Raw genomic sequence first — 25775 nt, 5'->3', positions numbered from 1 at the left:
GACTCGCTCGATTTCAGCTCGGTAGCTTGATATAATACAATTATATTACATAATCCTGATATAAACTAAAAGGAAGTAGGATGATTTACTATCATATATGTGGTGTATGGTTTCTCTTCATTTTATCTACTCCTACTAGCAAACTAGGAAGCTTAATTAAGCACGGAGAAAAATTAGGCCTTAATTTGGTACATGGTCAGCTGCGTGTTAAATATCCTGCTATTTTTGTCAACGTTTGGGAGTAGATCGAACTTTGTTTTCTTCTCTTGGCAATTCATCAAGGATCTCTTTCTATTAGTTACTTGTCTTCATTGAGAGAATACACCAAACTACCTTGAAAAGGATATATTACCACTGTCGATTAAAATAGTATTCTATAATAGTTTATGATGTTGTGTTGTGGCCGATCTTGTTCGAAAAATTGCCTTAGATTGTTAAAAGTATCATCTTATTTAGCTCGAAACTAGCTCGAGATGACTCGAGATCGTTACAAGCTGAGCATGAGCCACTTTCTAGCGCTCGATCTTGATCTTCACCCAGTTTGAGCTCGCTCGAATTTTAGTATGAGTTGAGTTGAGCCTAATCCAACTCGCTCGAACTCGACTCGTTTGCAGCCCTAGTAGCCAGTACTTATGTTTGCACCTTTTTTTTGTGAACAAAAACCACTTTTATTAAATCGAAATATCAGCTAAGTTGTCTATTAAGAGAGGTATAATTTCACTCATATGCTCCTCAAACCAATCATAACTTGAAGAAAATCTTGCTAACCTAGTAAGCTCATGAGCAATTTCACTAATAGGCTCCTCAACTATAGTTATGTTTGCACTTAGGCAATTATCAGATTCATTCTTTTCCTTTCACTGCCTCGTGTGGCATCTTTCAATACCGGCAAAGGTTTACTTTGGTAAAGGCGACACTAACAAACAACAGTTTTGGTTCATGGGGCATGGACCTAGCTTTTTGTATGAGAAACTTACAAGAACCCCGGCAATATAAATAGAATTCTAAACTCGCATTGGCGCAGACTTGAACTCAGATGTTGGGTTTGTACATTTACATCTTCAGCCAAGTGGGATTGGTTCCTCGGGTTTAGTTTTTCGTGAATTGCAGCAATGCGTCCATACCAGGGGAGTTAACTACAGTTAAGGATCTAAGGTTAATCTGGTAGGTGACTGCTGATTCATGTCAGGATCGCTTTCATAGCAAACAGTAATGTAATTCTTTCGTTAATTAAAGGAATCCAAAGGCAGCCATTCTAAAAACTTGAGAGGACACTATCAGCGTGAGGTAATAACTGAGACATTTCTTGTTTGGTATTACAAGTTACAACTCATAATGATTACGACCTTGAGATCAGTAATCACCTTCAGGAGGAACCCTAGAATGTTTCTGCAAATTCAGGTATCTGTCCATATCAAAACTAAGCTTTGCACATAGCTTTCTCCTCCTTGCCAAGAACAGCCTACGCTTGAAGTCCTGCAACGTCGGATTACTTGCGGTACGCAGGAAATAGCCGTAGCAGAAAATCAGCTGGAGTCCGGCCAAGAAGTAGGCGAGCGGCTCCATGATACTCCAAGAGAACTCCCAGAACGTAAGGTGGAAGAAGAGGGCAAACTGGAGTATGAATGACGCGAAGCCAAAACATAGAATCCGCACGGCGTGGCTGTGCGCCATGCCGTCGATCTCTTGCATCTTCATCTGGAGTTGTCTGAATTCGTCTTTTCTCACGTCGTCCTCCGCGGCGAGCGCAAATGGCACGGCCCTTCTGATCAGGTGCACAATCTGAAAATGGAACAATTCATTGAGATTATTCATTTTATATGAAACAGCTATTGGGGCTTTTTAAGCCATGGCATAAAGGTCACTCCTGAAATGTGGCGCTACAGGAAAGCAAAGTTAACAACTCCAATGTGGCAATGTGCAAAGTGAGCAGTTTTTTATAAACTATGGCAAAGTGAAAAAGCAGGCATGATACTTGGTCCAATGTGCAGTTGATATGATAACAAACAGATTCTATTGGCCAGCACGTGATCTGAACAAACTTTTCAATACGCAACTTTGATTGCTGATCTGTTATATGAATATGTTAGTGCAAGGTTATAAAGTTGTGATATTTTTCACCACAGATCTGATGATATTATTTTCATCATGCGAACTTATATATCTTTTCCCTGCGATATTAGTCTACTTAGAGAATTTGAAGTGTTTAGGTACATGGTTGTAGGTAGTAGAGAGAGGTGTAAATGGAGAACCTAACAATTTTGTGATATCACCTTCTTGTGGTTGAGGTAGGTCTTTCCCCTGACGAGCAGCACCAAGCTCATCTCGTCCATCTTCTGCACGAGTGCCTCCGCCTCCATGGGCATGAGGCCGCTCTCCATCAACGCACCGAGGGGCTCGCCATGGCTGATCACCTCGTCCTGCATCCGTCGCTCGATTTCTCCGAAGATCGCTTTTGTAGCAGCTGTTGACCAGTCCATATGAAATTTGGTGTTAAAAGAAGGCCAGCAAACAACTGAGGAATTTGCTGGTGGTCCTATACTTATGAATGAAGCTTAGTACCTTGAGAATAATCACCTCCCAGAGGACACCTCATGTGCCTCTCCATTTCCAGGTACCTTTCCATGTCAAAATCATGCTTCGTGCAAAGCTCTCTCCTCCTTATTTTAAACAGCCTCTCCATGTAGGTCCGATACGACAGCTTGCGCGAGGTGATGAGGAAATAGGCGTAGCCGGAAAGCAGGTGGGCGCCGGCCACGAAGAAGGTGATTGGCGCTACAACGTCCCACGTGAACTCCCAGAATGTGAAGCGGAAGCAGAGGCCGACCGTGGCTTGCACGAACCAGAAGCCAGACCAGAGGATTCGCCTCACTTGCTTGCACGCCTGCTGGTCGATCTCTCCTTTCTTTTTCTTCAATAGCTCAAACTCTTCCCTTCTCGTATCGTTCTCTATCTCGAGCACAGGCGGCACGGCGCTTCTAACCAGGTCTACTATCTAATGATGGCCAATAACAAATATAAATGTATTAGCTGAAAATTGTATAACCGACGATGGGCAGTGAAATGTACCAAGTATGACACAAATGACATGTAGGTTGTAATAACATCTTATATTATGAACAGCGGGAGTATGAGACAAATCTGCTATATAAGGATCCCGAAGGCCTCGGCAGAGAGAAGATCACATCCACTACCAACAGACATGAAAGGCTGTGAAAGTCTATGTTGAATTCTTTCAGTTTGTACTATTTGTGTGAGAGAAGAGAAGTGCACGTTTCGACCCTGAAATTATGCCCTGGTTTCAAAACCGGTTAGAATACACCATCAAACTTTGATACCGTTTACTCACTTGGCATCCCAGTTGACAACTCTTTGTTAATGTACAAAAATGCAAGACGTTTTTTGGTTTTGCATAGGGCATGAAAAACGTCTTATATTGTTGTCTCTCAAATGTCAAAGAGTCTAGTTTGACATCTTGAAGATGTTTTGGGATAATGTGGCGGCAGGTTCGCATCCTCAGTTAGCGCATGACAAAAATGACAACTTCAGAAAATATGAAATTTCATAAGAAACAGAGAAAAGTTTGAAAAACCTAGTTGAGGTTCAGGTGCTAATTAAACCGAAGAACAAGAATGTTAAAAATGCTTTAAATGTCACCTTCTCAGGATGGAGGTAGACCTTTCCCCGGAAGAGCACAATGGTGCCCGAGTGGTCCATCGCTCCCGCGAGCGCCTCCGCCCGGCTGTGAGTCGGCGCCGCTCCGGCCTCAACGCACGCGTCCAGGAACTCCTGATATGTTACCACCTCATCCTCCCTGTTCCGCAGACGCCTCTTGAGCACCTCGAGTCCAACAAGCCGCACCATTCGCTGAGCTTCCGCCGGCGTGAAGATCTCCGCCTCCGCCGGGCGCGGCTGCGGCGTCGAGAGTGAGAAATGGCGGAGGTTCCACACAGTAGGTGTTGCCGTGGCGGCTGCCGGAGACAACAGCCGTCGGGGAATGAGTAGGCGGGCGGCTGCTCGCAACATGGTCTACTTCTCTGGCGATGAGCAGCGAGCCTGTAGTGAGAGGCGCCAGTGAAATGCAGGGGTATTTCAAACTAATAGGGTGTTGTTGCAGCTCTGCTCATGAATGATTGGCTTTGTGTTTTCCATTACAACTCCGCGAGCATGGGACATTGTGGAAAGAAAATCAGCTAAGCAAAGTTGGCATCGCTGCCCATCAATAGTTTGTCATTTCTCTTTGCCTTTGTAATATTTTTTCACTTTGCCAGGAAGAAAAGGAAGCTCCTTTAGCTTTGGAGGAAAAGGAGGTCATTCTACAGCAAAACATGTGTTGAAAGTTGAACTCGTGGGAAGTTCTCTTCTTTTCTTTTTGATTCAGAAATGATAAAATCCGAACGTTTGGAATTTGATCATGACAAATCGAACGTTTTTTTATGGCAACTTTGGCCAACAAGAGGATGGCAAGTTTAGTTGGCAAGCAGGGCAATTTCCTGCAAAAAACAAACTGAGAGCGGATTTGCAATGCTTACAAACTAAACTTGCCATGATCAACAAACATTAAATGGCCACAAAAAATGTTCGATTTTCCATAGTCAATTCCCGAACGTTCGGGACTAATCAGCGTCCTTTTGATTTGACGAAAACGTTGCTTCCAGGAAGGTGTTTGGTTCGCGAGTTCGTTTCGTCTCAGACATGATCAGTTAAAGGCCTACTGAACATCTTTCTTCACCCAAGATCATACGACCTCCTCTAAAAGGAAGGGAGAAAAAAAATATCTTGTTTATAAGCTTATCCCCATGAGACCATGATGGTTTCTTCACGATCTCCTCCGGCTACATGGGACTACCGTCGCCGCAAACCCGTCGCACCATTTTCCCCTTTCCTCAAACTGCTAGACCGACTCGTTCTCCATGATTATACCTTGCAATGGGTGACAGACTCCCTCCATTCCAAAACAATTGAAGTTTAAGAATGAGTCAATTACACTAGCGGTGCTACAACTTGAACGAAATGATCACTTTGGTGCTAGAAGTTGTGGTGCAGTGGCGGATCCAGGAATTCAACCTTGGGTGTTAAAAAAAAATTCACCCTGACCAAGAAGTCCATTGGTCATGGCAATACAAATTGTTCACAATAGTAACAATATCTCGGGAGAAGAAGAAAATTACAAAGAGTTGTATCCTAAAACCAAACATAATTTATTCAATCCTCAAAAGAAGGATAATTCATTCGTTTAATTTTTTTACTAATGAAATCAATCCAAAGATAATGCATTTGTTGTTTCTAAATCAACAGTCTTCCTCTTTACTAATGTGGTCATATACAGAGCTATACATATCTAAATCCAAACATAAGCTACACATGTACCGGTCCATGAATGAAATTCCAGATTGGAACTTTGGACTGAGCTTTTTTAGGGGTATTTGGACTGTGCTTGGAGCATCTACAACCAGGCATCCCAAACCCGCCTCAACCGTCCGGGCGCGTCCGCCATGTCGGACTGGTGGCCGGTTCCCACATGAAAACACTCTGAAACCAAACGGTCCGAAGCTCGTCTCCTCCGTCACCGCGCGGCACTGCTCCGGCGGGTCGCGTAGTGCCCTAGCCTGACTATTTAAGCCAACCATTGGCATCGAAACCCTATCCATCCACATTTCACCCCTCCCGCCCGCCGCCGCCGCTACTTTACACTCGCCGTCGACATCATGGACATCTTCGACGATGAGGTGTAGTTAGCTATCGTGTGCGTAGTATGTAGGATTTCTTTTTGCATGATTTGTATGGATCTAAATTACATGCAAGATTTAAGATAAGACTACCTTATCGACCATTGTACATGCCCTAACAACTCGCTCGCTCTTTATTAATTTGATTGATGGTTACTCCTGCTCTAGATTAGATTTGACGAATCTAATTCCTTGTGCAACGCCTGCTCAGCTGGGCTGTCGCACACATGCACATTTTTCTCTCACACACGGAATTTTCTCCAACACTAGCTAGATGCAGAAGAAAAATCAAAGCCTGCCTGCCTGCATGCATGCATGGCCATCAATTTTTTTCTTTGGTCCTGCATCACTGCAATTTGCTCTACGATTGGTATCTTTGGAGCGCCTCCAACCAATCCGTACGTCCGCCGAGGAAGCTCGGGATGCCGCCGCCTCAAGTCCACCAACGTCGATCGATCGTGAGACCTCGATTGCCGGCCATCTTCCCTTGCACTTAATACATCTCCCTTCGTCTCATCCCTCTAGCTAGTTACCCTATGCCTACCCTACGGACTACGGTCAGATAAGGCTGGTCATAGTGGAGAGTAACTTAGACTAGTAACATATGTATGGAGTGCGGCTAATTTGCACCTGGGCTCATCTGCACCCACGCTTAGAAACAAATTTAAAAAAAATACTAGAAAAATTCAAAAAATTCCAATTTTTTTTGTGGTGGTAGATAATTTGACGCGTGAGGTGCGCCCCAAAATTCATCTCATTTGAGCATCTGAGCAGCTCTCGGCAAAAAAGACAAAATCAGGGTCTGTAAAAATGTTCACTGTTCACGCACTGTTTTGACCCGATTTGTCTTTTTTGCCGAGAGCTGCTCAGATGTCCAAATGAGATGAATTTTGGGGCGCACCTCACGCGTCAAATTATCTACCACCACAAAAAAATTTGGAATTTTTTGAATTTTTCTAGTATTTTTTTAAATTTTTTGCTGAGAGTGAGCAGATGAGCCCGGGCACCGTTTTGAGTTTTCGCATATGTATGTTACTAGTCTATGTTACCATCTTCATAGTGGGGAGTAACATGTATGTAGTATCATGCAAGCCATCATTTATTAAGATGTAGAATCATGTTGCCTTGAGATGTGTTATGTTACAGTACTCCAACCATCTCTCTCCTCATTAAATACATGCCATGTAAGCAAACTTTTCTTGGAATGCAGTGGCGGACCTACAGGGTGGCCAGGGTGGGCCGCGGCCCACCCTGGGATTTTGAGACAGCCTATTATATACCATAGATTCTAATTGGGCCAGAAAAAAAACAGCCCAATAAGCAGACCAAGTCCACGTAGAACTGGCTGGTCCAGAGACTCTAGACACTCGCTGCGGCTGCGCCTCGCACGGCTCCACCCCGACAGCCGCCTCGCGCCCTCGCCTCGCTGTTCCTCGCCACCGTTCGCACCCCTGCCGCCGCCGGCCGCCCCGCCGCCCAGGCGCCCTGGAAGCTCTCACCTTTCCTCCAACCCGCCCGCCCAGCCGTCGATCCAGGGCTCCAAGCGGCAGGCGCGCCCCTGATCCCCTCTGGCCTCTGCCCTGCCGGCTGTGGGCTGTCTGATCCCCTGCCGCCGCCCGCCAGTTGGCTGCCTGGCGGTCCTGCGCCCCTGCCCTCGCCCCCCTCCAAGTCTCCAACCAAATCCGGCTAGTAGCAACAAAAGCGAGGTACCCCAAATTCGTGATTTACCCCAAATTTATGATTTAGGGTTTGTTTTTTCTGCTTCAATTTCGGCCTCAATGTTGCACTCATTTTGGCCTCGGTTAGCTTTATTGATAGAAAGCAGTACTGATAGAAAGTATTTTTCTTGCAGAATTGTTGAAGAATGAAGAGGCCAGGAGACATTGTTTCTCTTTTCCAAATGATGATCACTTTAGAAGAGAAGTTTTTCTTGCAGTCATTGATCAAATTAGTCAAGAGCTTGAAAATCGGTTTGATGAGATCAATATGGAGCTGCTATCTTGTATGTCCGCTTTGAATCCCGCCAACTCATTTGCAGCTTTTGATGCACAAAAGGTATGCAAACTCTCTTCTAAAATTTGTATTGCTTTCAAAATTGGTACGGAATCTCTTTAACTCATTTGTTTGTTTTGATGCACACAAGGTACGAAGACTTCTGAGTTTTATCCCAAGGATTTTTCAAGTGCCGAGTTGATACACCTTGAACTACAACTTGATAACTATATTGATAACATTAGAAATGATGAGAACTTCCAAGGCCTTGGAAATTTTGTTGATCTCACGGTTAAGCTTTCTCAAGCAGGGAGACATATAGTTCATCATTTGGTGTACTTGCTTTTAAAATTGGTATTGATTCTACCGGTGGCAACGACAAATGTTGAGATAGCATTTTCTGCCATGAGTTTTGTGAAGAACAAGTTGAGAAATAAGATGGATGATAGTCTTTTGGATGATTGCCTAGTCACATACATTGAGAGGGATGCTTTCTCCGAGGTGAATGAAGATGACATAATTGGTACCTTCGTGGCAATGCGAAAGCGTAGGCCAGAAACATAGTCTTTTTGAACTTCTCAAGGTATGTAATATGGTCCATATACTATTTACTATGTAGGCTTCTTTATGCAAAACTGAGACTTAATTGAGAATTTTAGTGTGTTCGTAAGACCATATTGATCTATTTCTTTGTGGTATTGGTAATTAGTTAGAACATCCACATGTCATATTAGTTATCAAAAAAAAAAATTGGGGCGGACCACCCTGGTGTCAAATGCTAGCTCCGGCACTGTTGGAATGTGTTATGTTACTTGCTATGTTACTCCCACTATGAGCAGCCTAAGATCGTCAATGGTGTGCACGTACGTCCACCTCCACCCACGCCGCCGGCCACCTCTCCACGCGTCATCCTCCCCCGAATAGCTAAGATCGATCCAGTAGGAGGATGAGGATAGGAGGATAGTTTTTTGTTGATACAAACACATATATGTACGTGTTTTCTTTCATGTGTTTGTGCTTGTCATTCTGGGTCAATCTTGCACTCTGTTAATCACAACGGTTCAATCTTGCACTCTGTTAATGTATGTGCAATCAGTTTGTCCCGTTGCAACGCGTGCTTCAACTAGCTAGGATGGTTTCATAACAGACGAAACCTTTTTACACGCGTACATTTGAAAATTAGTTTAACTAAAGCCTTGCATGTTTCCTAATCCGAGAGAACAAAAAGAATTTCCACCACTAGCGGTCTCAGTGTACCAAATCGCGAGGATGAAGGGTGTAGACAACATTCCTTTTTTTGTGCCATCGGTGGCCATAAGTTGTTTTGTAGGTGTTACCGATGAGGGAGACGTCGAGGGTGATAAACATGGTTGTTACCTTGAAAAATGACCCCGCCATTGATGGATATGTATGCTAATTGATAGGTGTTTTCAAAGATGCAGTCAACCATAGTGCACTTGATGATTGCATGCCCTTGGTTGGCATGCGGGGATCGGCGCCATCGCCCCGTAGGCGTAGACGTCCAGGTCGAAAAGATTGCTTGTTCTGTAAGTACACCCCATTGTGACACACGTAGGGTTACCGGACAATGTTAGTTTTGCCACCATCGTGAAGCGGGGTGTTTCTTTTCCTTGTTTATACATGCTTGTAATCTCCTAGAACATGCATGTCACACACAGTGTTTTATAACCAGAAGATCAATAAGATGAAATGAAATAAGTAAAGAGAATAATTGGAACTAACAAAACCTTTTGAGTTGCACTAGGCTCTTACCATTTTTTTATTGTGTTAACCAGATTTTACTTAATTTAGTTACAACTATGGTAATCTTATTAAACATAATAAAGATGTGACCACCCCAACCAAAATCATCTCCCGTGTCTTGTCTTGCGAGGTTAACCTTACAAGATTCTAAAATTTCCATACTTTTACCAAGGCTATATAATAAAAGTATTGCTCAACTATCTCAAACAAGTTCTTGATTTTAGATATTATGCCACATATATCAATATAGATTTAGGCGTATGCATGCAAACACCTTTAATCCTAGCCCTCAAAGTTACCCACTACATAAATTTATGCACACCAATCGGGCCCTGACAGTGACATAAGGGCCTCAAAGTTACCACAGATTTAGACGTCTCCCTTTGCCATCGGTGACCTTGTCTCCCACGACCGCCACCGTTCATATATCGGGCCCTAACAGTGGCATGTGGGAATGATGCAGTATGACGTGAGGTCAAACAAACATGTAGGACCACATGTCATGCATTAGCTGGAACATTTATGTAGGACCTGAATGGCGTCGTGGCGCCCAACATGTATGTCTGTGATGCGAGACCAAGACAAGATGTGGGGCGCACCACCTGGAGCACCAAACGGTCACTAGCCCCATGTTGTCGATTCCAGCGGAGACGCCGCTGCCCATCTACTAGGAGGAGTCGATGGCCGTTATTCCAAATGGTGGTGACACAGTCTCTAGATTGATGCCTGGCCGATCTTCACAATCCATAACAACCAGTAGGACCTGTCAACGTAGCAGACATAGAGACGGGTTCCTCCAACCCGGTCTTAAGTTTCAATTTTTCTCCTGCCGAAAATTCGTCCCAAAATATTCCCTCCTGTCAAATTTGTATCCCCATTTTTCTGTGCCCCCGCCCGAGCCAAGTTTCGCCTGCGGAATATTTCCTTCCCCTCGGTTCGGTCCCAAAAGCAACCCAGCTCATGCTACCATGGTTCTAAGTGAATACTTTTTGTAGTTTGCAACAACACCTAATTAATGCTCTTGTTTTTCTTAAAAAATTATGTTTATCAATGCATTAATTGCAATGCATGCATGCATAAAGTACATGCATTGGTCAATTTTCTCTCAATACTTGCATGCAATGATTTAATGCACCTTGAAATCTGAACATGTGATGGGAAACAACCAAATTGAGCCTTATAAAATGGAAAAACTAAAATTTTGAGATAAGCCCTATAAACCGGAAAGGAGGGAGTACATAAATTTATGCACATCAATCGGGCCCTGGCAGTGACATAAGGGCCTCAAAGTTACCACGGATTTAGACGTCTCCCTTTGCCATCGGTGACCTTGTCTCCCACGACCGCCACCGTTCATATATCAGGCCCTAACAGTGGCATGTGGGAATGATGCAGTATGATGTCAGGTCAAACAAACATGTAGGACCACATGTCATGCATTAGCTGGAACCTTTATGTAGGACATGAATGGCGTCGTGGCGCCCAACATGTATGTCTGTGATGCGAGACAAAAACAAGATGTGGGGCACACCACCTGGAGCACCAAACGGTCACTAGCCCCATGTTGTCGATTCCAGCGGAGACGTCGTTGCCCATCTACTAGGAGGAGTCGATGGCCGTTATTCCAAATGGTGGTGACACAGTCTCTAGATTGATGTCTGGCCGATCTTCACAATCCATAACAACCAGTAGGACCTATCAACGTAGCAGACATAGAGACGGGTTCCTGCAACCCAGTCTTAAGTTTCAATTTTTTCCTGCCGAAAATTCGTCCCAAAATATTCCCTCTTGTCAAATTTGTATCCCCAGTTTTATGTGCCCCCGCCCGAGCCAAGTTTCCCCTATGGAATATTTCCTTCCCCTCGGTTCGGTCCCAAAAGCAACCCAGCTCATGCTACCATGGTTCTAAGTGAATACTTTTTGTAGTTTGCAACAACACCTAATTAATGCTCTTGTTTTTCTCAAAAAATTATGTTTATCAATGCATTAATTGCAATGCATGCATGCATAAAGTACATGCATTGGTCAATTTTCTCTCAATACTTGCATGCAATGATTTAATGCACCTTGAAATCTGAACATGTGATGGAAAACAACCAAATTGAGCCTTATAAAATGGAAAAATAAAAATTTTGAGATAAGCCCTATAAACCGGAAAGGAGGGAGTACATAAATTTATGCACATCAATCGGGCCCTGACAGTGACATAAGGGCCTCAAAGTTACCACGGATTTAGACGTCTCCCTTTGCCATCGGTGACCTTGTCTCCCACGACCGCCACCGTTCATATATCGGGCCCTAACAGTGGCATGTGGGAATGATGCAGTATGACGTGAGGTCAAACAAACATGTAGGACCACATGTCATGCATTAGCTGGAACCTTTATGTAGGACATGAATGGCGTCGTGGCGCCCAACATGTATGTCTGTGATGCGAGACCAAAACAAGATGTGGGGCACACCACCTGGAGCACCAAACGGTCACTAGCCCCATGTTGTCGATTCCAGCGGAGACGCCGTTGCCCATCTACTAGGAGGAGTCGATGGCCGTTATTCCAAATGGTGGTGACACAGTCTCTAGATTGATGCCTGGCCGATCTTCACAATCCATAACAACTAGTAGGACCTATCAACGTAGCAGACATAGCGACGGGTTGCTCCAACCCAGTCTTAACTTTCAAATTTTCTCCTGCCGAAAATTCGTCCCAAAATATTCCCACTTGTCAAATTTTATCCCCATTTTTCTGTGCCCCCGCCCGAGCCAAGTTTCGCCTGCGGAATATTTCCTTTCCCTCGGTTCGGTCCCAAAAGCAACCCAGCTCATGCTACCATGGTTCTAAGTGAATACTTTTTGTAGTTTGCAACAACACCTAATTAATGCTCTTGTTTTTCTCAAAAAATTATGTTTATCAATGCATTAATTGCAATGCATGCATGTATAAAGTACATGCATTGGTCAATTTTCTCTCAATACTTGCATGCAATGATTTAATGCACCTTGAAATCTGAACATGTGATGGGAAACAACCAAATTGACCCTTATAAAATGAAAAAACTAAAATTTTGAGATAAGCCCTATAAACCGGAAAGGAGGGAGTACATAAATTTATGCACATCAATCGGGCCCTGACAGTGACATAAGGGCCTCAAAGTTACCACAGATTTAGACGTCTCCCTTTGCCATCGGTGACCTTGTCTCCCACGACCGCCACCGTTCATATATCGGGCCCTAACAGTGGCATGTGGGAATGATGCAGTATGACGTGAGGTCAAACAAACATGTAGGACCACATGTCATGCATTAGCTGGAACCTTTATGTAGGACATGAATGGCGTCGTGGCGCCCAACATGTATGTCTGTGATGCGAGACCAAAACAAGATGTGGGGCACACCACCTGGAGCACCAGACGGTCACTAGCCCCAACGTTGTCGATTCCAGCGGAGACGCCGTTGCCCATCTACTAGGAGGAGTCGATGGCCGTTATTCCAAATGGTGGTGACACAGTCTCTAGATTGATGCCTGGCCGATCTTCACAATCCATAACAACCAGTAGGACCTATCAACGTAGCAGACATAGAGACGGGTTCCTCCAACCCAGTCTTAAGTTTCAATTTTTCTCCTGCCGAAAATTCGTCCCAAAATATTCCCTCGCCGTGATGTCCCCACCTCGATGTCCCCACGCCGTTTGTCTTGCTGGTGCGATCCGTGAGGCCGAGCACGGCGATGTGCAATTATTCTTGTCTTGTCTGTCTGTGAGATTTGTCACCTATATGCTCCAGGTTCAATCTTAGGTAGTAGGAAAAATCTCTCATGGTTGTTAGTACAACAGTTCAGTCAAGTCAGAGACGCCAAGTCTCTGATGAATTAACTATTTGACAGAGAGAGATGCATGCTAGGGGCATACATATATGATTGTAAACTCCTAAATAACTTTCATAATCTGTTCCTCTTGCTAGGCATAACATGTTCACTACCAGCACTCACTTTTAACTCTGGTCACGCTGCAAGCAATTCAATTACGAGAGATCTGAAATTACTTTCCATCTTTGACAGGCAAGCTGCAAGGTGCTAGGCTTGGCCTTGGCGTCTTCCGTTGGATGGGTCCGCTGCATCTTCGGCAGGCTATGAAATATCCACTGTGAGCTCCTCTCCTTCCTCTCTTCAATCTGAAAAAGAACCTATCGATGCTCAAAACTAGCCTATTAACTTGAACAATCAAATAGAGGTTGCTGCTCCTGTCTTAACCTTTATAGTTGCAAAGTTTCGGATTGAACAGAGAGGTTTCCTATGCTTGACAGTTGCGATCTGTAGTACCATGTTCGAGCTAGACAACACAGTAGTAGGACTGAAGGTAGCCTCTTGTTTGTGCTCAAACAGTGAATTGTTCCACTTATAGTGGAGGTCGACTGTTTCTTTGTTTGCTGCATGATAGCACCATGCTGTTTGACTTATAGCTTTTGTTTGTTTTGGGCTGTGCTGCAGATGCAATTTAACATTTCTAGTGTTTGCTTCTGTAATTCTAATCACCATCACCCCTTTATTAGCTGGGTTTAGCCCTCAAATGATAATTTGGTCTTGATTTTATCTACTACCACAGTGACAAGATTGATTCCTTGTAGGATTGTTTTTTCACAGTACCTACCTCAATGATATGTAAATCAGTTTGCCTCTTTTTATTAATGACTAAGTCTTGAAACAATAAAAAAGTTATCAACTTTTCTTGTTATATATTGTGATGGCCATGGAGCCATGGCTGACTATGGAGATTTAGAACTATAGGCTATTCTCTCATAGCATTTTGATAGAACAAGTGTTGTCATTTTCTCAGAATACATCTTATTCATGTCATGTGCTTTTAGTGTAAGGATAATATTTCTACTCCTACATGTCTAGTGTTACCTATGAATCATGTATATGTGCAGGTCAAAAGGGCATGGCGGTTCATGTGTTGTAACCTGCAGGTCTGGATACTTAAGGCTCATCGGACTACCTCCACCTCGTGCGACAACCTCAGCTTTCGTCGCCGCGGGATGAAAGCGGTTTGGCTGCAACCTTGGTGGTTTCTTGGTTTTGGTGACTCCCTGGTATCCCCTCTCTCTCTGTCTGTAAACCTGAGATGGTCATCCATCCGGCCAGTGATTTAGTGGTCTTGTTGTTTGTGATGGCGGTCTTCTGGCCACCATCTTCTCGTTTAAATTGGGGCCTCTGCTGCTACTGGATAAAAATCATATACTGTTGCAAGGCAAATATTCTTTTTTATGTTAGTTGTCAAATGTGTTTACCTTGGGAGGAAAAAAATGACGATCCAATGTGAAACCTGTGCAGGGTAAAAGAGACCTCCAAGCCTGGCTGCTTACGGCTCAGCGAACTACCTTCTCCCTGTCGACTACCTAGGCTCACCCCTCTGTGAGATGATGGCGGTTGCGCTGCAACCGTGGTGGCTTTGTGGTTCTGGTGAGTCTCTGGTCTTCTCTCTCTCCCCCGGACAGGACGGTACAGCCTCTCTCGTTGCCAATTCCACTGCTAAATCTATCTCTTTGGCTCATCTGGTTGGTTTCCCGCAGGTGAGGTGTTGCTTGCTGCTGGCCTATAATGCCACGTCATGCCTCGGCCGGACCCCTCCCCTCTCCTCCTTGTCGGACCTCGGGGTCCATTCCACGTACGTCTCCCTCCCCCTTGTATGTACCCTCGGCTTGGAAACAATTTACTGTCCTCTAAGGGCATCTCCAGCCGCGCTCCCAGGAAGGCCTTCTCAGACGATTTTTTCGTGCCGGCGCCGAAAAAACGGCCCAGTCACGACCTCAGGAGCCCGATTTTCGCCGGCTTGGGCCGAAAACAGCGCCGACGGACCCAGCCCGAACCCGGCGCGCTGGGGCGCCGGGCGAACTGTTTTGGCGCGAAAAAGTTGCGGGCTCGCCGCGTCAGCGAAACGGCTCTCTTCTCGGCCCTTCGTCGTCCTCATCGCCTCGTTTCCCGCGGCGAATCAATGCCAAAGCTGCCGCGCGCTGCCGCGCCGGTCAGCCTGCACCATTGATGCCTCACGGGCGGCGCAGTGAAGACCGGCCGACGCGCGTCCCTCGCCCTCCCTCGCCCGCCACGCGTACACATGGTGGCACGCGCGCCTCGGCTTATATATGCCGTGCCCCGGCGCACTCGGCGACTCACACTCTCCCGCCGTCGTTGTTCCTCCCTCTCCCCTCCTCTCTTTCGCCGTCTCCAGTTCACACCCATGGCCGAGCGCTTCCCAGGCGACGGTGCGGCGGCGAACGGCTTCGGCCGCCGCCATCTTCATGAAGACGAGGCTCGCCTCCTTTACGAGGCCGAGTACCCGGTCCCGCCGGACATGCGGGTGCCCGGGGCGTGGAGGATCAGCGCGGGCGGCGTGCGGAGATCACACGCATCCGCTTGAACCTGCCGCGTGCGACGAGGGAGGGGCCACGGTACGTCCCTGACAGTCCGCTCTGGGACCCTTACTTCCGCCGCCGTCACGCCCAGCAGCTCGATGCCACCGACGGCGTCGTGCCCTCCGGCAGGCTCAACGCCGCCGACCGGCGTCGGTGGTGGGGCGTGCCCGGGCGCACGTTGGAGGCCGTCCTCGAGTACATCGAGGGCGGCAACACGCCGCGCCTCGAGTACCTCGCTCCCCCTTCCTTTCATGCCGCCGGGGAAGCTCCTGGACCCCGAGGCGCATGGAGACCGGGGGGTCCTTCTCCTCGTCCGGCGGCTCGCCCTGCCTCCGCCTCGTCAAGCCGGAGCCCCAGGGCACGCCGGTCAGCGCGCGCACCCGCAGCTCCGGCGTCCGCATCGGCACCAACGCCTCTCCACCCACGGGCCACTTCGTCCTCGTCGAGCTCAAGCCGGAGCCCGGCTTCCCCGCGGAGTACGAGGAGATAGCTCGGCGTGGCATCTTCGACGAGGACGCCATGCGGTGGGCCCGGGACAACTACCTCCGCGACGAGATGGTTCGGCAGCGCCGGGCCCTGGAGGAGATCGCCGCCCGCAAGCGTGGGGGCGAGGACGAGCACGGCGTCGTGGTCCTCGACAGCGACGACGACGACGACGACGACGCCCCCGCACCGTCCAACCCGCCGCGTCAACCGGGGGAGGGATGCAGCAGGGACGGCGGAGGCGTAGGCGGGGCCGGCGACGATGACGACGACGGCGGTGACTACACACGGTTCTACAGCCTCCTCGGCATGTAGAACCGCGTGGGCGGGCGGCGAGGGAGACGGCGGGGGTAGCCCGCGGTAGTTTTTTTCTTTTTTTGTAAAATATGTTTAAGTTTGAACGAACTCGCCGATGTTTGCGTTAAATTTGAGTCGTTTTTGCGCCGTATTTGACTTTTTTGACTAACCGTGGGCGCCGTGACTGGGGGCATCACACCTCCAGTGCGCGGTTTAGCGCCGGTGCGCCCCCAGGGGCGATTTTTTGCCCCTCTTGGGGGGCCAACGGCTGGAGATGCCCTAAAATACATCTTCATCGTGCCACAGACAAAAACAAATAGGCCGGTGCACTATACATAAGATTTTGCCGAAACGGAAGAATCTCCGATTGACGTGGAAGCACGGAACAGAATGAATGGCTGAATTCCTAGTCTTTACTAGCACACAAGTGCTTTATGTACATAGTTCAACTAATATATGCTTCCAGTTTTAGTAAACCATGTTTCCACCTATCACAGGATGTGCTTCCTACCTAGCTCACCACCACAAGTGCTTCGAGGCCCGAATAATATCATGCATACGAAGCACCTATGAAATCGGAGCACACGATGGAAACAACGAGTATGAGAAGATAAGGCACAAAGTTTTTCTTACACACTAACTATGCTTCCTACAATGGTGCATCACGCTTCATACATGGCTGGATACACTTCTCGTTGTACATTAAGCAGTTCTGCTTCCAACATTCGTGTACTGTGCATCAAGCACTCAAATTTTGAATAGCCTACATTCCAATGTTTTGCTTCAAACGTCCAGTTCTAAGAAATAACAAACGAACTAGAATCTATATTTGGGAACATAAAACGGATCTTGGAGTAGTTAATTAGGACGGAGTTTTTGGGAGCAGTTAATTAGGGCAGATTTTTTGGAAGCAATTAATAAGGAAAGTGATCAAATCAAGGACTTGTCTCCTAATTAGGTGGAAATTCCCACGTAAGGCTGGTCGTAATGGTAGTATCATAGTTAGTATATGCATGTCAACTAGACAATTTTGATGAGGTGTCATAGCATTAAATGAAGAAAGAGAGGGTGGAGAATCATATCATGATACCGTATTATAATAAATGCTATACTACTTTGTGTCATGCATGTTAATAAATAGAGTACTACATGATACTAAAATATGATACTATCCATTAGGGAGGTAGTATCATACACTAGTATCATATGCATGATACTAGTATATGATACTCCTCATTACAACCAGCCTATACTAGTATATGATACTCCTCATTACAACCAGCCTAACAGGGCATCCTAATCCAACGCTCTCCTATCCAATGGCTACGGACTAGTCTGATAGGTGCAAGTTTGCAGTAGTCTGATACCTAGACAAATGACACGTTACAAAAACACCGTCAAATCCTCGTCTAACGTACGCACCACCAACGTTTCTTGCCTGTTAGGGCATGTACAATGGTCGATAAAATAGTCTTATCTTAAATCTTACATGTAATTTAGAGATGACAAAAAAAACATGTCTACAATGGGTCATCTCTAAGCCTTATCTTCAATAACTAGTTATTCCTAAAAACGTGGTGAGACATATTGTGCTAAGAGATCATCTCTTGCCTTCTCTTATGATCTCTCTCTCCTCCACCTCATCATTTATCCTACGTGGCATTGCTAAGATAGAACCATTGTACGTGCCCTTACGTACGCGCATTAACTCTCCTCACCCGCCACGTACAATACGGCAGGCATGTCGCATCTCCAGGGAATCGAACGCATGACGATTTGGCGCAGCCCACTGCAGTTTTATATTGGACTTGCCCCTTGCGTGTCGACAAGCTGATCGTTTTCCTCCTGTCCCTGGCGGCTGGAACCCTAGCCGCCGCCAGGAGACCCAATCTTCCAGCGCTGTTCTCCGGTGGCTCCCTTCCGCCGGTGACCTCGGTCGTCGGTGGTGAGGGGGGTCGCCGGATCCACGCGTGTGAATCGTTTTTACTCCTTTGTGGTTTAGATTTTTAGGCTGTTCATCGTCTTTGTTTCGGCGGCGACGATGACAGCGCGGAATAAAGATTCTTCGGATCCTTTCTTGATAAGGCCATCGGTCCTATGGTTGGGGATGGATTTGAAAACCAGTCTGTTCAAGCAAGGATAGCATGGCGGCGGCATCCTCGTGGTGGACCTGTGTCCTCGGGCTCCGCCATTGCGACGACGTTTGCTCCAGCGTTGGCGCGGAGCTTGGGAGGTAGTCCAGGAGCGGATGCAGATGGTGGTCTGCATCGACGACATCTGGAAGACGGAACATGTGCTGGGTTCGTGGTTCGTGGATTGCAGATATGGTTTCCTTCTGCGACGTCTTAGTCGCGGTGGGGTGCCAAATTTGGAGTTTGATGGTGTGTCCGGGGTGTTGCCCCGGTCTGATTCGTTCAACGGTAAGGGCTTCACTTTTGGTGAGCCACCTTGGAGGTCCGCAAAGCTGCATATCAACGATGGAGCCGCGTCGAGCTCAGGTGAGGAGGTGATCCATCATTCTTTTCTTCGGTGGCTGATGTCGTGGTGCCGGAGGCAGGTGATGGGCGTTGGTATCAAGCTCAGAGAGTTCTGCTATCTTTTTAGTTTTGCCATGTCGGTCCTTACGTGACTTGCACTTTAATCTTTATGATATGAATGAGACATATATTACCATGCAAAAAAAAGAATGCATGACGATTCCGAGAGCGCGCGAGCTCTTCCGCGCCTGGCAATTTTCGACCTCTTCCTATCTATAGTCTGGCAGACGTCCAGCGCCAGACCAGTCCAACGCCGTTGATCCAATTGAAATCTGACGGCTCAGAAATTGTGCTTCTTACGTGATAAAAAAAATCGGCAGGGAAGTAACTACTTGCAGCCCCCTTGCGTAATCCTCTCCCCTAATCTCTCCCGATTCCAATCGCAGCAGCACCAGACTGATCTCCTCCACCTCGCCCAGATCCCTTCTCCCCTGCCTCGCACGCAACTTCGTCCTGCTCTCCTCGCCGTGGAGCAGCACGGCCACCCAACCAGCCAGCTCCACCCCTGCCTCTCCAAACATAGATCAAGCCCCCCATCCTCATCTTGATTGGTGCTTTTTTCATGTCAAACCACGTGTGCTGGCGGCTGAACCGGCTACAGGAGTAGCACCGGCCGGCCAGAGAACCTATAGTGGATTGCAAAATCTGCCCCCACCACCCCAATTACAAGCGCCCCGTATTGAAATCAAAGGTATTTCAGTGCATCTACTGCCGCAGATTTGACTATCCAACAATCGACTACTCATTGGTTTGTATATTCATTTGCTGCCTAGTATTGCTCTGGTGATGTGTGGGCCATTTATCATCAAACTTTTTGTAGGTCGAGCTTTGTGTAGATAGATAACCCATAGCTATATATGTATGCAGGCAACCGTGGCTATTCCATAATTTCAATATTCGGTGCATCGAATAATGGTGAGAAATGCAGAGAAAACATTGTTTCATTGCTTCCTGTATAAAAGAGCTTTGAAATATATGCATACGTAGTTGGCGGCAGTTTTTTTCTTTCATTTATCAAGACTTCATGCTTCCACCCAACAATAATAATGCACCATTTGAATTATTTTTCCAGCTTCATACCTCAAGAAAAATGGAAGCATGACCGTAGCGAATATATGCATCAACTGTTGTTTGTTAGATTACTGTTAATAGGCTTGTTTGTGAGTACACTTTGCTGCAAAATGTTCCAAGAAATTACTATTAGATGGGAGCTTCCAAATATATGCATCTGCAGTTGGCGGAAAAAAAATTGGTTTCATTTTCCAAAATTTACATGCATCCACCCAACGCTAATGATGCACCATTTTTGTTATTTGCCAGTTTCATCCTCTAGAAAACTGGAAGCACGATCACACCAAATATATGCGTCGAGGGTTGTTTGTTAGAATTACAGTTAAAAGGCTTGTTTACCAGTATGCTCTCTGCAAACCATCTCTTATATAGAGGTACTACTGCACTACAAACATTCTTTTCAAATTTGTCCTATACGTCCTATCATTTATGTTTTGGTAGATCAAACCTCTCTTATTTTCTTATGTGTGCTTCTAATATACAACTGTTTTGCACCACATGATATTTTGCTTCCATATTTTTATTAAAGAGAGCTTTGCTTCCATAGTTCAACCATATTCTGTAAACTTTTTGAAATGTAGGTCATCGAACCATGTGTGAGTTCTGCTTGACTCCACCCTTGATGACGTGGTGGTCATAGCCTCAAACTGTATGTGCGACATTTATGGTTGTGGTCTGTGGAAGACACAAAGGAGCCCGTGGCCGTGCATGCCATGCCCATAGAAGAGATAGTGGTTTGGATAAGATTAGAAGCCGGTGACCATATTTGTCCACAAAAGAGACAATGTGCTAGCATCTGGCTCAAGTTAAAGAATTTTTTTATTCCTTGGATGCAAATTATATTTTATTCGGAAGCAGATTCTAATATCTCTAGAAGCAATGTCTTATTGATGGAAACAAATATTTTTTTTCTGTTGGGAGCAATTCCATGTTACACTTATACAATTTTTGGTTGTCGTATTGTGTGTAGCAAAAAAATACACTGGTATATTGTACATGTTTTTTCACTAGATCGAAGCAATCATCCGCTGGCATGAAACAATTTCTCGGCGAGTAACGTGAGTTACATGTTCTTTTCCTGCATTATACAACTTGTTCCATGCTTCCATAGCTGCTTGCTTCAAGTACATTTTGTTGATCTACTTCATACAACTTACTTTCATGTTTCAACTGACGAATGTTTCGAATTTGATCACCTGGTCCGATCTCGTCAACCACTTCAATGTGTCAGTTCACGATGCATCTCGGTCTGCAGCGGCTTCCGGCTTGTTCAATATATAAAACACCTAAGAAAGCACACAGATAGCAGAGTGAAGCAAATATTATAGTGAATGTGTAACGTATGATGTGAAGCATGTTAATGCAGGTCGATGTGGAAGCAAAATTCTGGCAATCAGAATGAAGCAAATATTGAGGTCGTTGGAAACAAAATATTTATGATGAAGCACCGTGACGAAAGAAGCAAATGTTTACGTGGTTGGAAACATGTTATACGAAGCGATGAAGCATGTTAATTTTCAGTCGATGTGAAAGCAAAAAACAATTAGCAATAGAAGCATATTTTTGGTGCCGCAGAAATGAATAGAAACAATTTTTTTGGTGTAAAAACAACTTTTTATTTGCGTTGGAAGCAAATTTTGGTAACATTGGATACAAAGTTTGCTTTATAAGGAAACAAATTGCATGGTTATTTTCCGTTAAAATCAGTTTCCTAAGATTTGTTTTGCTCCCTAAAATCATGGATTACTTCCCTCAAATCGCGTGATATGCACAGTTATTAGTTTCCTTCAATTACACAAGGCTGTGCACAGTTATTAGTTTCCTCTAATCATGCAAGGAAATTGCTTTCCTGATGACGTCCAACCATCTAATCGAACCCTAGCTTAGGTAGGTTCCAATCTAACGGTGATGAAGTAGTCTGAAGATTGCTAGGGATCAGTAGTCTGATCCCTAGTGGTGCCCACCTACACAAATCGCTGGCTTCTTGTTTTCAACTCCAGGATTTAGCGCGTTCGCCTCAGCTCCACTGGCGGAGCTGGAGAAGCCGGGAGCTGGAGGGCTGCCGAAGGGAGAGGATTTGTGGCGGCTTTGCTACATCAACGGGCTATTACAGGGTTTTACAGGGCTTGGCGCCCACCCTCACCAGTTAAAATCAGGGGAGGCCGATTAATTAGGAGAAGAAGGTTAGTTAGTCCAATTAAAGAAGGACATGTCAGCTGGTCCCTAAAAGCCCGTCGATATAGTCCGTGTATCTAGCATTTTTGGATTTGTGGTCTATGGGGACATATGCACCCTACATGAAGAAATTTTTAGTAATTCAACAAAAAATCAATAATTCCTGAAAATATTTTTGAAATAAACTTGACCTTTTATTGTACTCGTGAGAAAAAATCTAGAAAAAAAATATCTCTTTGACTTATTTTCAAAAAGACAAATTTTGGGCTAAAATAGTGTGAATAGTGACATGTAATATCAAATAAAATTTGTCTTTTTTTGCTGTGAAGTCAATTTTTGCTTTTTTCGTGAAAATTTATATACTAGTGCAAAGCTTAGTCAAGTTTTTTGTCAAAAAAGTTTTAACTATTTTGACTTTTAATAAAAAAATTAAAAATAAATCCTCATATAGGGTACATATACACCCACGAACACAAGTGTATTTCCCCGGAACAGGCTTAGGCCTCCCTTGGTTTGGAGGAATTTCATAGAAATTCTAGAGGATAGGATTTCTTATAGGATTTTTTCCTTAGAGCCCTTTGGTTCATAGGAATGGATTCTTATTCCTACATAGGATTGGTTCCTATCCTCCACATTTTATAGGAAAATAAAAATGAGCCTAGACTCAATGGAAAAATTCCTTTGGTGTCAACCAAATGACATCTTGTTTCCTATTCCTACTCATAGGATTTGAGATACATGTCATCTCATTTCCTACAAAATTCTTATTCTTACGATAATCCTATCCTATGAACCAAAAGAGGCCTTAGCATATAGTGGAACGGTTGTCGAGGGCTGTTCCAAGTGCTAGATTCCAATGAAGCATCCTTCCTGCCTGAATGCATGTGGCAGTGCAGCGATAGGGGGAACAGGACGCTACAATACCGGGTCAGCTCAGACCCATATAGTGCATGTGACTGCGGAGATAAATTAAGTCCACGAGGTGCTCGGCCTCCATTGGTATTTTTCTGTGAAGCTCCCTCTGAAAAAAGTTCGTCGTAGCATTTCTTAACCAGCCACGAGTAGCTAGTGTGCAATCTACATCTACTACATAGACCAACGGGCGACGGGCTCCCGCCTGAGCAACCCGCCCCCACAACCACAAGAACGAGCTAATGGAGATCGAGCTCTGGCCGATATGGGCGACGCTCGCGGTCGCCTCGCTCCTCTACTTCCTGGCCAGCCCCACACGCCGTGCCGGCACGGGGGCCGGGCGGATTCCGCCGGGCCCCACGCCGCTCCCGCTCGTCGGCAACCTGCTCTGCCTCCGCCGCGGCAACCTCCACCACACGCTCGCGCGCCTCGCGCGCGCCCACGGCCCCGTCATGACGCTCAGGCTCGGCCTCACCACCGCCGTGGTGGTGTCCTCGCGCGACGCGGCCCGGGAGGCGTTCACTCGGCACGACCGGCGCCTGGCCGCCCGCGCCGTCCCGGACGCTGCGCGCGGCCTCGGCTTCGCCGACCGGTCTATGTTGTGGCTGCCCAGCTCCGACCCGCTCTGGAAGAGTCTGCGCGGCATCGCGGCCGCCCACGCCTTCTCCCCGCGCGCCCTCGCCGCGGCGCGCGGCGTCAGGGAGCGCAAGGTGCGCGACATGGTGAGCTACTTCCGCGGCCGCGCCGGGAGGGAGGTGGACGTCGGCCAGGCCATGTACGCCGGCGTGCTCAACCTCGTGTCGAGCGCGCTCTGCTCCGTCGACGTGGTCGACATGGGCGCCGCCGAGTCAGGGCAGGGCGTGCGGGAGCTCGTCGAGGAACTCGTCGCGGTGATCGCCAAGCCCAACATCTCCGACCTCGTCCCTTTCCTTCGGCGGCTCGACTTGCAAGGGTGGCGTCGCTGGTCGGCGATGCGGATCGGGAAAATCTTCCTCATATTGGATGGCATAATCGACTGTCGTATGGCCAACACCTCCACGGAGGAGAAGCTTTCTCACGGTGACTTCCTGGACTCGCTCCTCGAGCTCTTCTCCACGGGCAAGATCGCCCGCGACGGCCTGACAGCCATCTTGTTCGACCTGTTCACGGCCGGGAGCGACACCATGGCCCTCACCGTCGAGTGGGCGATGGCCGAGCTGCTTCGGAACCCAGGCGTCATGGCCAAGGTCCGCGCGGAGATAGACGACGCTGTCGGCGGCAAGGAGAGCATCGACGAGACCGACGCGGCGGGCTTGCCGTACCTCCAAGCCGTGTTGAAGGAGGCCATGCGGCTGCACCCGGTGGGGCCGATACTGCTGCCCCACCGGGCCGTGGAGGAAGGCGTGGAGATCGGCGGCTACGCCGTGCCGGAGGGCTCGACAGTCATCTTCAACGCGTGGGCGATAATGCGCGACCCGGCGGTGTGGGAGAGTCCCGACGAGTTCGTGCCGGAGAGGTTCCTGGGCATGGCCGATGCAGACCAGGCGGTGGACTTCCGGGGCAAGGCGTTCGAGTTCATCCCGTTCGGGTCCGGCCGGAGGCTGTGCCCCGGCCTGCCGATGGCGGAGCGCGTCCTGCCGTTCATCCTAGCCTCGTTGCTGCACGCGTTCGAGTGGCGGCTGCCGGACGGCGTGTCGGCGGAGGAGCTGGACGTGAGCGAGAGGTTCACCACCGCCAACGTGATGGCTGTCCCACTCAAGGCCGTGCCCGTCGTGGTCACCTCATTAATGAACGTCACAACGTGAAAGTACACGTCACTGTGTTTCTTCACCAAGATTTCGTTATTGGATGACTCTTCTGTCATACGTACACTAGATGTCAACATAACATTTTGTCTTATTCTTATCTCTTTTTTGCGGGGACATAACATGTTATCTTATTCTTATCTTGTGGATAAGATTATGATTAGAACTTTCTCTATATGTTGTTCCTAATAACATCTTATATTATAGGACATGGATGGAGTAACTTTTGTGGTCAAAAATCTGTTAGTGTTGATGCAACATGCCACGATGAGGCGTCGTTTCGTATCCTATGGCATCTTTTGGTCATATTAATAAGAAAAAATATAGAAAGTAAGATGGCATGTATCTTAAATTTATGAATAAGAATAAAAAGATGTTATACGATTCACAAGATAAGATTTTTTTAGTGGGGTAAGCAATTTGTTTTTCCGAAACACGTTGCAGGCGCACCTGATGAGCGCACATGTCCTTTGATAAGGCATTACCTCAACGACATCTATATAGTCTGCTTTAACCTCTTTTTTTTTGGCATCCAACTAACACCGACTCGAGGAATTGCATCCATTGTTCAGTACCTCAACAATACCTTGTAGTCCCCGCAAAAAAAAAAAAAAAGAAACCCTAT

At 46.6% G+C, this 25775-nt stretch overlaps 2 protein-coding genes and 1 long non-coding RNA gene across 4 annotated transcripts; 2 read left to right on the top strand and 1 right to left on the bottom strand.

The window, feature by feature from the left end:
* Positions 1-1353: 1353 nt before the first annotated feature.
* LOC123084255 (calcium uniporter protein 5, mitochondrial) lies at positions 1354-4053 on the bottom strand. Its single transcript, XM_044505956.1, has 4 exons — positions 3658-4053; positions 2563-2995; positions 2274-2464; positions 1354-1782 (listed from the first exon to the last, which is right to left on the bottom strand). Exons 1-4 carry the CDS (start codon positions 4024-4026, stop codon positions 1354-1356), a joined length of 1422 nt encoding a protein of 473 aa, XP_044361891.1. The 5' UTR covers positions 4027-4053.
* Positions 4054-7110: 3057 nt separating this feature from the next.
* LOC123088050 (uncharacterized) lies at positions 7111-21289 on the top strand. Of its 2 annotated transcripts, XR_006441653.1 has the most exons (10): positions 7111-7435; positions 7582-7784; positions 7873-8304; positions 13541-13625; positions 14410-14571; positions 14813-14941; positions 15052-15146; positions 20076-20123; positions 20529-20653; positions 20861-21289. It is a non-coding gene; the product is annotated as an uncharacterized lncRNA (long non-coding RNA). The 2 variants fall into 2 exon arrangements; XR_006441652.1 differs by lacking the exons at positions 20076-20123; positions 20529-20653; positions 20861-21289 and adding an exon at positions 17169-17789.
* A 2129-nt stretch (positions 21290-23418) lies between these two features.
* Positions 23419-25429, top strand: LOC123088049 (cytochrome P450 76M5). The gene has a single exon (XM_044510201.1). It carries the CDS (start codon positions 23609-23611, stop codon positions 25148-25150), a length of 1542 nt encoding a protein of 513 aa, XP_044366136.1. The 5' UTR covers positions 23419-23608; the 3' UTR covers positions 25151-25429.
* The last annotated feature ends 346 nt before the right edge of the window (positions 25430-25775 follow it).

The sequence above is a fragment of the Triticum aestivum genome, chromosome 4A, assembly GCF_018294505.1.
Source record: "Triticum aestivum cultivar Chinese Spring chromosome 4A, IWGSC CS RefSeq v2.1, whole genome shotgun sequence".
Lineage (NCBI taxonomy): Eukaryota > Viridiplantae > Streptophyta > Magnoliopsida > Poales > Poaceae > Triticum > Triticum aestivum.
Note: the sequence above shows the minus strand (reverse complement) of the source record. Positions and strands in the feature narration are given on the sequence as shown.

Coding starts and splice junctions, on each gene's coding strand:
- LOC123084255 (XM_044505956.1), bottom strand. CDS start 4,026: ATGTTGCGAGCAGCCGCCCGCCTACTCATTCCCCGACGGCTGTTGTCT. Junction 2,996..3,657: donor TCTACCTCCATCCTGAGAAG/GTGACATTTAAA, acceptor GGCCATCATTAG/ATAGTAGACCTGGTTAGAAG. Junction 1,783..2,273: donor CCTACCTCAACCACAAGAAG/GTGATATCACAA, acceptor TTCCATTTTCAG/ATTGTGCACCTGATCAGAAG.
- LOC123088049 (XM_044510201.1), top strand. CDS start 23,609: ATGGAGATCGAGCTCTGGCCGATATGGGCGACGCTCGCGGTCGCCTCG.